The sequence below is a fragment of the Anomalospiza imberbis genome, chromosome 4 (assembly GCF_031753505.1).
Source record: "Anomalospiza imberbis isolate Cuckoo-Finch-1a 21T00152 chromosome 4, ASM3175350v1, whole genome shotgun sequence".
Lineage (NCBI taxonomy): Eukaryota > Metazoa > Chordata > Aves > Passeriformes > Viduidae > Anomalospiza > Anomalospiza imberbis.
In genome coordinates, this window is record NC_089684.1 from 15,797,286 (window position 1) to 15,809,731 (window position 12,446).

At 36.9% G+C, this 12,446-nt stretch overlaps 1 protein-coding gene across 1 annotated transcript in view; it reads right to left on the minus strand.

Moving 5' to 3' along the window:
- GUCY1A1 (guanylate cyclase 1 soluble subunit alpha 1) overlaps positions 1-12,446 on the minus strand; it is a 35,458-nt gene that overhangs the window by 6,634 nt on the left and 16,378 nt on the right. Inside the window, exons 2-5 of the mRNA XM_068187217.1 lie at positions 6,199-6,596; positions 3,534-3,595; positions 1,888-1,946; positions 387-1,096 (exon numbers count right to left, since the gene is read on the minus strand). Coding sequence (XP_068043318.1) covers positions 387-1,096; positions 1,888-1,946; positions 3,534-3,595; positions 6,199-6,447 — 1,080 coding nt within the window. The 5' untranslated portion in view covers positions 6,448-6,596. The remainder of the gene's footprint in view (positions 1-386; positions 1,097-1,887; positions 1,947-3,533; positions 3,596-6,198; positions 6,597-12,446) is intronic.

Consider the following 12,446-nt stretch of genomic DNA (forward strand, 5'->3'; position numbering starts at 1 on the left):
CTCTTTATTTTCCCCAAACGTAGAGCTGTTCCCACATGACTCAGGGGCACTTTTTTAAATGTTTTCCTGCTACTTTCTTTGTGCTGAAGAGGCCCTTATTCTCAGCAGCATGGCATATCTCTGGCTTTATCTCAGTATTTCAAATTATTGAAATAAAATCAAATTTGCAGTCAGATTTTACTTCTGTATAAGTCCTAAAGCAGAGTTTTGACTGAACATTGGCTTCAGAATCTGACTTACATTTGACTAATTAAATCATTATTATGCAGTTGTATCCGATGTTCAGATGTAGAAAATGCAAAGTGCACTGTGTTTTGTGGCTATTTTAACTCCATCTGAAGAAAACAAATTCTTTGTAGAAGTAATGGTGATAAAAAGTCTCTTACCATGGATGGCTTCGTATCAGTATTATCCCATCTTCTAACTCGTACAGTAAACTGCATATTTAGCATGGTCATTATTGCACTAAAAGTGCAGCTTACTTTGGGGGTAAGAATTTCGAAATACTCTTCAAAATTTGGCTTAGCTTGAAATTCTCTCCTGGTCAAAAGCCTTCTTATCCCATTTCCAATTTGAAGAACTGACATATCCTTGTCAAACATAAAATGAAATGGGAAAGTCTTACAGAACACAGAGGCAGGAATCACAAGTGAAGACTGTGGTTTACATGGAGATAGGGAAGGTTTTGCACTTTTGACTTGTATAGAATACAGCAAATAAGGCTGATTAGCAAATTCAGTGCAGTCATTATGGAAACAAGGGGGCACAAGCATCACTTCCACCTCAGTTTCATACAAAATATGAGCTGCTGCTTTAATGATACCAGGTAGAATAAGACTTGTGATTTTCTTAGGAAAGAAATAATAAACATTTAAGAAGTCCTGATCTTTCTCCAGGCATAATATGGAGGCATCTTCAAGTCTGTCCTTTTTTCCTGCTTCTTGGCTGTGGCCACTCTGCTTCAGCAGAGTAGTGAAACTATTCAAGAAGTCCTTTAGAGTGCCTCCAATAACCCCTAATATGTGTTCATCCTCTTCATAGCATATTTTGAATAGCTCTTCACCAAGAGATTCCCGTAGAGACTCCACGGGAACACCTGCACAGAACCACATTTTAGTCAGAACTGCACTCATCATCCTGAATCTCAGGCTAACCTCCACACCTATTTTCAAAACAATCAATATCCTTCCCTGATGCAGCATTGACACCTGAGGGCACTCTCATTTAGGAGTCCTGGAAACAAGGCCTGGAAATGGGGAGACAATTGGTTGTAGTTTAGAAAGATCCAAGATTCAGTGTTTTTTGTAGAGATGTAGACAAAATGGATGCAAGTTTTGGCAGAAGATTTAACTCAGCTCCCATAATTTGATATAAAGGAGTAAAATAAGAAGTTTAAAAACTAAGATGCGAATAAAATAGGATCTGCAGATATAAGTACTATGCGTAATCCAGTACATTAAATGACCCTGGGAATATTCTGGAGCACTGAGGCCAATTGGTACTGAATGGCTTACATCTTTACTAGTAAATTTGTTTTACCCAGATAGCTGCATGCAAACTGACTGTTGGAAATGTTCCATTTCTCCAACTGTTACTGGGAATCCTTTGAAAAAGTATTGTCTCTCACAGACCAACTGTGTGCCTGGACCAGTTTAATTGCACAGAAGACCATATTTCAGTTCCAGGAAATGTTAATATACATCTATTACAGATGTATCCAGAGTTACATATTACAAATTATAGAGTTCTCTTCTGACACACAGCAGACTTCAGAATATGAAGTAGCATATTAATAACAAGACTAATTTCTATATAAAAAGAAATATATATATGCAGAATAGATACTCTATTTATTTATATATATATTATTAAATAAGCTTAAATTACCTGCTGCATTAGCATGATCACTGATTATTTTTTCAAAATCTTCTCTATCACCAGTTTTTCTGCAAAGATCATAAAAATATAATAAAACCCCTAAATTATCAAGATAAATGTGGTAAAGACAGTAAGTACAGAAGTTACCTACCTTGTCTTAAAGTGTATAGACCTGGTTCTGCTGATCAAATAGGAAGTTTTTAATTAATTCAAAAGGGGGTCTTGGTAGGATCTTAGATTATCCTGTGCATTTCTGGTAAATTAAAAGTTTTGGAGGTCTGAACTCCAATTATGGATTTTGGTCAAATGCTATTGCCTTTCACTGTAGCAGTCCTGGTTTTTTGTTTGGTTTGTGTTTCTTTCTTGAAGCCAAAACTACATTTCCTAACATATTGTAAAATATAATTGTATTTTATATTCAAGCATTTTTTGGAATTACAGTGCATTTAATTCAAAAGAGGCGAGAATGTGTTTCTGCTTAGAGAGGAAATACAAATAACAAAATTAACTACAAAATTACTTGTTCATTGGTAGTAATGCAGATATTTGACACAAAAGTGCAGCCCTCTCAGTTCTCTGACAACAATAAATGTCAAAGTGAATGTTTGACTCCAAGTTATGCGAACAACATATAGTTTAGATAAACCTCCATATAAGCAATAAACTCCTGATACATGCCTTCTGAATGTATCACTTGGAATATCATAGGTATATTTATATGCAAAAGCAAGACAGACATTTAGATTTGTTTTACATTGGCATTATTGCCTCCTTCAGAATATCACAGTAATTTTTTCTTTTCAACTAATACTCCAGGGAAGCAACACATAATTAGAGAATGGGAAAACATTCATAGCAATAAGCCAGTCAGCAATTGCAAAGCACATCTGACCCGCTATCTTTGGTTCAGTCAATGTATGTAAAGTGCTTTAAAAATATCAAGTATAATTTAAAAGAGACACTGCAATTATCTATTCTTATCATGGTGAGCAACAGTGTAGTTTCCAACTTGATTATTTTTCTTCACTTCAGAAAGCAGATTTAAACTGATGGGCTTATTTTTTCAGATGCATTCAATAAACTGAATCCTCAGTGTATCATAAGATTCTAAGAAATTCTTACTCTCTACAAGGCTCAAATGATTAATATTGGATTAGTACTAAGAAATGCTAAAAATTGAGCTGAGTTCCTCAGAAACAGAAACCAGAACCCAAATGAGCTCAGGAAAACATCCAAGTCAGTATCTGTAGTGTATGAGCGTTCATGGTATCAGAAACCAAATTCTTTTTCATAATACTAATTGTATTTCAGACTCTTTCCCTGGGATCTGAGAAACACTGGGCTAGATCTATATACAACCTATCTATTGTTCCATCTATGCCAAGCAGTCTCCAAGCTCCTCCAAAGTCCTTGACTGCTTTGCTTCCCTGTACAATTTGCCCATTAAGTCAACTTTGTGAGTGATGTAAATATTTGTGAATATTTTAAAACAAACTAAATCATCACTAGCTTACATTACATGAAATGTTACACACCAATTTGACAAGATAATTGAATATAAATTCCAGAAGTCTTGACTCCCGGTCACTACCCCATTCCTGTCTGAAAAACATTTTTGCAGTGAAGTTAGTTACAAACCCATTACACTTACATACCTGGTTTCTTTAATTCTGTGTTTTGCAAGTGTTCTCTGCAGTGCAAGATTTAGCCTTTCAAACTGGGGAAAAAAATATTTATGTCATATGTATCGATGTCATTGCTGATTATTTAATCATGAGATACATTTCTATACACAGAATTACTTTGCCACCCTTGATACTAACAACTTTTTTCAAGACAGTATTGTTGTTAGAAACAGCATGTCACTTCTGTGGTTATGGGATTTACTTTATGTTTATCTCTTCAGCTCCAATACCACTGCAATTAATACCTTCAGTCCTTGTGCACCAGTAGTAATGTATTTTAAAAACAGTGATGTTCTTTAGCTCCAAATTTTCAGATGGCAATAAAGACAGTGCTGCTAAGAAATATAACTAACACAGCTCTCTATTACTACAAGTCCCATCTCCCAAAAAACCACAAAGTACCATGAATACAAAATTATTTTAAAGAAAAGAATAATTTTTGTTGGGTATGCCATGACAACCTCCAGATGAAAATCTAGTAATTGTAGACAGCCTTTATGAAAGGATTCTCTAATAAAAGAAACTTTAGAGCATAACCAATATTTGCCTTAAAATACTTCAATCCCATGATTCCATAGCCCTTCTGCAGTTCCTAACTGGAACAGATGGAACATTTTCCAAATATGCGTATTTCAAATTGTTAGGGCCAGTAAAGCTGTCATATGTATGTAGTCTCTGATATTCAAAACCCAAACTTCCCACACAGACAGGGTCATAGAATACTACTATACTGGCATGACAGAATTCAGCTGTGAGGCTTTTCTTTGGCTCTCATTCCCTGAAGAAACTAGCAGCTTTTACTGCATCTTATACTTTTTGTATTTCCATGAGGAAAGTTTGCACAACCAAAGAAAATATCACTTGAAATAAAGGCTAAGTCTGGAAATGTTTTTTCAAGGAAAAATCTAAAGTGAATTAGATAAATACATACATATCTATGTATATATACCATATATCATGTATATGAACACAACATAAATTACATCTGTGTAGAAACTAATACACTAAGTGGAATGCCATCCAATCCATTACTTCTAAATGAGCAATGTTCTTCATATTTCTGTAAAGAAAGAAGCAAATTAAACAACATGCACTACATTATATCCCAAATTTAATCAAAAAGTTATGTGGGTGCATTTTGTCCTGGACATCCATGCATAGCTCGCTGTGTCCATGAGAAGTTCACATTTCAAATTCATGATGCAGCCCCATCTTGGAGCTTCCAGCTGGAAGGAAGATGATGTTACTCAACGACATTTAAGTAAGGTAAATCTTCTAATCAATGAAAAATACATTTCTAAACTAGCAAAGCCCTTTTATGGAAAAATAGGAAGATGCTTAGAGCTTGACCCCAAATCAGCCTAAGAACAGACTTGGACAAAGTTCTGATGCATATGACTTGGATAATTGTAAATAGCAACAACGATAACCTTGAATTTCAGTGGTTCCTAAGGTACATGGTCATAATATCTTCACTTTGCAAAGTTTTGTCCCAGATGATGACCTAGCCTATCATAATTATGTTATAGGCAACTGCATACATTTATACCACTATTTAAAGAGAAAAAAAATGCCAGTTATTAAAAATCCCACCAACAGCTATACTAGAACTATACTCGAAAAGCAAAATAGCAATCATGGCACCATGGAAAGGGTGCTTTGCCAGTTCATTTTTGGGTTACAAGTCTTTTCCTTTATAAATTTAGAGATCAGTTTAAAGGTTTAAAGGGATGCATTCCATCTGTATAAATGCAGCAGAGGTGAAAAGGAGTTTTTCAAAACTTAATTATTTAGAGGTTTAGTGAATGAGTAATAGATGAAGAGCTGCATAACCAGATCTACAAATAGATTTAACAGAACTCCAGCACTTTAAGTAAGGTACACTGAAAGTCCAAGTAATGGAATTGTAATTAAATGAGTGTACAGAATTGTCCATTTGCTATTTGTAGTCCCGATATGTCAGTCAGTTCCTTCAAACCTCCCACTGAATTTGAGAGAAGGCCAAGAGTTGGATGTTACAGAGCTGCATTTTTCATGTTATTTTTACAGGGATAAACCATGGTATTCATCTCCACTCAAGCAAGCCTGGGCCTGTTTTCAGTTAAGCTGAGCAGAGACATAAGAATATTTTTGTGGTAAATATGACAGTAATGATTTTAAAAATAGTATGACAGGAGGTTAGTATCACAGCAGATGGAAACATCTATTTTAATTTTTTTGTGATAATGACTAATGCACTTAGCAGTTTGGATTCAGTTAGGTGAACTGATGAGATGACCACATAATTTACATAATTAGGTAACAAGGCAGAATTGCTATTACTAGATCTCTAAGTTAAAAAATGGTACAAAAACAGATGGATTTAAAACGATAAATTAAAAAGACTAGTGGAAAGTTGCAAATACAAGGCAAAAATAAGGGAAATACAGTGGAAGAAATGGTGTGTACAACACAGATTGTGGCAAAATTATGTCCAGAAGGAATGGAAGTGGATTTAAACTACGGAGAACTACATAAGAACACAAACTTTTAAGTGAAAGCAACTTTCTAAGGAATTACATCTAAAGGTAGGCATAGAATGCTTTTTTTAACATTTATCTTTAAATGCTATTAAAGTTTTTTAGTATCTATTTACCTCAGGAAAGATTAGTTTGCAGATGCTTTCCGTTAGTGTGTGCAGGTACACTCTACTTCTGCTCGTTTTCCTTTGTGGAAGGTTTCCTTGACCATCTTTTTCATGGACTTCTTTGCAGATGGGCAAAGCTGCTCTAGAGCTGTTTTCTGTGCAGTCCTTGTCATGTTCCTCAGGAATGTGACCTTGAGTCAATAAGGAGAAAGGACACTCTCCTGTGATCTTCAAGTCTTTCAGTTTTGTACAGAACATACTGTACGATGTCTCTCTCTTGAGATTAGGAGTACTTAGCTCTATGTTTACTAACAAGAGCAGAAGATGCCAGAATAATAAGTTGATAAGGCAACCACTGTGGAAGGTTATTGGTAGTTATAAATCACCACAGGAAAGATTTTCTGTCCCTACAAAACAAGAAAGAAAAAAACAATTACAAACATTTATTTTCTCTTTTAAATTCTGATGATGTGCTGGTTTTATCTTAAGTACATTAAAATAGTGGCTTTTTGAGGACTTAGCTCAGGAAAGCACTTACTCTCGTCCCATTTTAAGCATGTAATATCTACTGACTTCAGTGTTTCAGGTAACTCAAGCTGCGTGCATGGTTAAGTTTTGTATGAGTTGGGACTCAAGTGATTAAGGCAGATTACTCATCTTACTCAACACATATTTGGTCACATTGATGGATGAGGTTTCTGAAAGAGTGGAATTCCAATGAGGAAACATGTTTGATTCTTTAAAAGTAACTATTAAAAACTATCTCATGTGGCACAATGAAACAGATTAGTTATGGATACTTAAATCTAAATTTACTTGATGTCCAAGATATCCTTTATGTAACAAACATATGACTTAAGTTAGGGTGTGTACTTAAACAGTAAACCATCCAAGACCAAAGGTTAGAGCCTCCTGTAAAAACAACTGACTGGTGACAACTCACATCTTGGAAATGTGACCACAAACTGCAGTTGCTTGGAAACACTAAGCGATTTTTATGCTTTTGAAGGTGGTATTTCCCAAACACATTAAACTTTTAATTTTAATAATGTTCCATTTGTTACAGGGCCAATCCCCAGCTAGAACTTAAATCTGACTACTGCTGTAAAACACAAAAATGTTTTTACAAATATATCAGCAACAAAAGGAGGGCTAAGGAGAATCTACATCCTTTACTGCATGCAGGAGGAAACATAGTGGCAAAAGACGAGGAAAAGGCTGAGGTACTCAGTGTCTTCTTTGCCTCAGTCTTTAATAGTGAGAACCGTTGCTCTCAGAACATTAAGACCCTGTGCTGGAAGACAGAGACAGAGAGCAGAATGATGGTTCTATAAACCAGGAGAAAATGGTCAGTGACCAGCTGCCCAAGTCCATGGGGCCAGATGGGATTCACCCATCCCAAGGGTCTAAAGGCAACCGGCAGGAGAGCTCACCAAATCATCTCCCATTATTTACCAGCAGTCTTGGCTAATTGGGCAGGTCCCAGTTGACAGGAGGTCAGTTAAGATAATGTCCATCTACAAGAAGTCAGAGGGAGGATACCACCTGACAGCCTGACTTCAGTCAGGCTCAGTCAGCCAGGGGAGATCATGGAGCAGATCATCTTGAGTACCATAACACAAAACATGCAGGACAACCAGAGGATCAGGCACAGCCAGCACAGGTTTAGGAAAGGCAGGACCTGCCCGACAAGTCTGGTCTTCTGTGACAAGGTGACCTGCTCAGTCAATGAAGGAAAAAGATAAAGTCTACCTAGACTCAATTAAAGCCTTTGACACCATTTCCCATATGATTCTGGAGAAACTAGCGGATCATGGCTTTCACAAGCATACCCTTTGCCAAGAACTGGCTGGATGACCAAGCCCAGAGAGTACTGGTGAATGGAGTTGCATCCAATTGGCAGCCAGTCACTAGTGGGGTTCCCCAGGGCTCAGTACTTGGGGCCAGACCTGGTTAATATCTTTATCAATGACCTGGACAAGGAGATTGAGTGCACCCTCAGTCAGTCTGCAGGCAGCACAAAGATGGTGGGAATGTTGATCTGCTCCAGAGGGATCTGGACAGGATGAATCTATGCACTGAGGCAAATCATATGAGGTTCAACAAGCAAAGTGATTGCTCCTGCCCTTGGATCACACTAGCCTCATGCAGTGCTACAGGCTGAGGGAGAATGACTGGGAAATTGCCTGGCAGAAAAGGATCAGGTGCTGGGCATGCTGGTCAACAGCAGTGGAACACAAGCCAGCATGTGCCCAGGTGGCCAAGAAGGCCAATAGCATCCTATCCTGGATCAGCAATAGTGTGGCCAGCAGGATCAGGGCAGTGATTGTCCTCTTGTACTATGCACTAGTAAGATCACATCTTGAACCCTGCATCGAGTTCTGGGCCCCTCACTACAAAAAGGACAATGAGGAACTGGAGCATTTCCAGAGAAGGGCAAGAGAGCTGGGGAAGGATCTAGGGTACAGGTTTTAGGAGGAGCGACTGGGGAAGCTGGGCGTGTTTATCCTAAAGAAAAGAGGGCTCAGCCAAGACCAAACTGCTTCTAAAAGGAGGCTGTAGCAAGCTGAGGATCAGTCTCTTCTCTCTGGTAACAAGTGTCAAAGAAGAACCAGCCTCCAGTTTTAACAAGGGAGGTTTAGACTAGATATTTAGAAACATTTATTCAAAGAAAGGGTGCTCAAAAATTGGAACAGGCTGTGCAGGGAAACAGTAGAATCATCATCCTTGGAGGTATTTAAAAGACGTGTAGATGTGGCACTTAGGGACACGGTTTAGTGAATATGATTTATTTCAGTTAGACAGTCTGAAAAAGGCTCTTTCATTTTCTATTGACTGTATCTCATTGAATCAGATCCTCTCATCCTCATATAATACTCTTTAAAAATAATCCTCAAGAGCTTTTGGTGACGCTGGAAGCAATTAAGTATTACATTTTTCTCTCTGGAGATACAACAACTACTTCTCTCAAAGGCACTACGGCTTTAATAAGCCTGCGCACTACACCATTTGTTTCTGCCCCTGAGACACCCTAAGGGCGTTTGGGGTCACATGGCAACTGTATCAGGGTTAAAAATAACTAATTCCCTGATACAGGTTATCAGCTGCTGCTTTTGAAACAGCTGGAATGAACGGCACAGCAGAGGAATGCTGCAAACACAGCACAAATGGCACGGATAAAAGGAGAAATAGCCAGGAGCTACTTTGATTTGAGCTGCTGCTGAAAAAAATATTCGGCAGAAAAGCCCCTTTTTAAGTATGTTGTAATACTGATGGTGTCAGGCCAGGCTCTAGGGCACATCTATCAAAATTAACATCTCATTTTAAGAATCAATAAACACAATGCTAAGAACAAGAGGCTGAAAAATGTTTACGTAACATTTTATATTTCTGATTTCAGTTTTTATACAGAAACTCATTTGTTTCTGCTGCATGGACATCAGCAATACTTCATTTTTTATTGCTGAATAACACTGGGTAGCAAATAAGGCAGTGAAAAATTTAAAGCAAGAACCATACTTCATATACATAAATATACATAATACTTTATACTGTGAGTGTTGTTATAATAGATAGATATTTTTATTCAGAAGCCATTACATACCCACTATTACTACAATGAAAAAGAAAAGCAGAAAAGAACCATATTTTATGTAGGACTGATGTGTGTACTGAAGTTAAACACACATATTGTCAAACCTAAAAAAAATTATGGCTCTGATGGATCTTACATTTATAGTCACATGCTTTGCTGGATTTGGGCCTTAAGTTTCAAGATAAATTTTGAATTTATAAAATAACTACTAAAATTTCTTAAGTATATCAGCAGTTTTAAAGAAAATAAAAAGACTCTGAAATATATTTTTGTAAAAGAATGTAGAATTAAACATTTTAAACATCTCCCAGGGAATGCAACACTGCAAATGCATATGCTGCTATTTAAACAGACTTAAGAAAAAGTTTCTCAGTGAATAATGTAAGCGTGAATTAATGTCTAAATTAGACAGCAACAAATATGTACTGCATTTGCACTAACCTAAGAACAAAGAAACTGAATACCTTCATCAATTACCAATGAGTTTTCAGTTTCTTTGGATGTTTTTTCCTGCTGAATAAGTTATTTCTCCATTTTTAGAAAACAATAATCTGGAAGTATTTGGAGTTCACTTCCATGCTAGCATATTGTATTTTAACTAAATCACATTTATTGTGATATGAAAAATATCCAGGCAGGTAGAATCAGTTCAGTAAAGGAAGTGATGCCATTGTTTTATACCTGAAGTCTCCAGAAGCTGCCAAGTGGGAAGAAGAGGTCCCAGAAGATGGTCATGGGACAAGACTTTTTCAGGGGCAAAATGGGCACTAATGTGAAGACCCCTGAGTTGACAAAGCTGCTGGACATGTGTCTGCAGCTTCTTTTGTGATGCCACCCTGTGTGCTGCAGGACACCAACATTCAGCCTCGTCCTGCCCTGGTGGGGACTGGAATCTTTGCCCTCGATCTGAGCACTACTTTGGGCTCCTGCCAGTTGCTATTTATGAACACATTATAATCAATTTGGAAGAACGTGGATATCCATGATATTTCTAGCAGTAATACTGCTGTACAAAACCAATATCAGATCTTTAAAGTCCAAATAATGAAGACACAGTCCCTAAAGAAAGTTTTCTGAATAACCATTTTCTAAGCATCCTGAAGTTCTTGTTTTCCCAGAAACAAACTGCATGGCTCTTTGGTAACAGAGATCCCAATTCAAAACCATTATCAATTTAACAGGTATAACAATTTTCAAGCAGTGGTCAGCTCAAAACTCTTCCTGACCTCTGCAATGACAAAACCCCCTAAATCACATCTTTAAATAAACAAAGTGGAGAACCTATTTCCATGACACTTTAGGGAATTCAAATACTGAAAAATCCCTCTATGTGTTTTTTAATTAAAAGATCAAGTTTGCATCTGGTATCCTAAGTGCATCTTGCACTTAATTTAAGTAATGTTCAGAAAAAAAGTCTACTGTATTACAGGAAAATCTGTCTCACTTAAATGGTAATTAGACAGTGGTGTTAAAGGTCTGACAAGAGAAAGATAATGAATCCCCAGTGCAGAGACTACAGAAGGAATTTCAGCAGTATGATGGACCTTAAAAAGGTATGAGAAAGATAATACCACACATCACAGGTTAACCCAAACATCTGTAGATGTGTTTCAGGAATGAGGAACACCAGCCCTCCCACTGTTCACCATGTCTTTAGACATTTTCTGACCATAACAAAAAAAAAAAAAAAAAAAAATTCCGTTTTTGATTCCTCTCCAAACATGGTTTGAGAGAGCTCATCCCAGGGGAGCAGCAGTGTCTAATGTGAATTCTCCATCTCTGCCATATTAATTGATGTTGTAGTTACCTTGGGAGACAAATTGAAAATTAAAATTAAATAATCTGCTGTGAGATCAAACTACAAGCAACCAATTTATTTAGTGTCTGACTGAGTACAACATGGCACTGTGCCACTCAGAAAAATGAAGATGACTTTACATAGTATAGTCATAGCTGCAGAATAACTTAACAGTACTCAAAATGCTCTGTACAAACATTTCATTCTAAGTTTACATCTATATATGTCTCACAGTCAAAAATGCATCCCTCTATGTTTATTTTTACTATCTGCTTCTGAATATTTCCTTTATTATAACATGTCATGCAATACAGATCAATGAATCAATCATACAGTAAAATCCCTAATATTAACACAGCCATTTATAAAAACTAAGCAATACCACTTATCAACAGTAGCAAAAGGTAGTTTATAATCTTAATTTATGGACATGGCACAAAAATTAAAAGCAACATTAAATACTTTCTCTTATGAAAAGCAGAGTCCTTCACTCAGAGTAAGACAGAATATGGTATGATGGTATGTCATTTTTAAATTTTAAACCATATGCATCACTTTGTTAGGTGAACTGCTGCATGTTGAGCAATAATTTAAAAAATAGTCTGTTTTGCAGCAGTCAAAAGATTTCACTGACTGAATCTAACTTTCTCTAGTATGAGAGTGATTGCAGCACTTGCAGGAATGGTGTGGAAGCCTTTGCCTCTACAGAAGCAGCTGTTAACTTCTGCCATTATGTAAGAAAGGGGTTTGCTATTCCCACTCAGGCCTAATCTCTGTGGGGTTCAGAAATCATTGCCTTTTGCCCCTTGCCAGTCAGTGCCTCTGAAGAGAGCAAGGCAGGAGCTGTTCTTTTTATGCACAGGC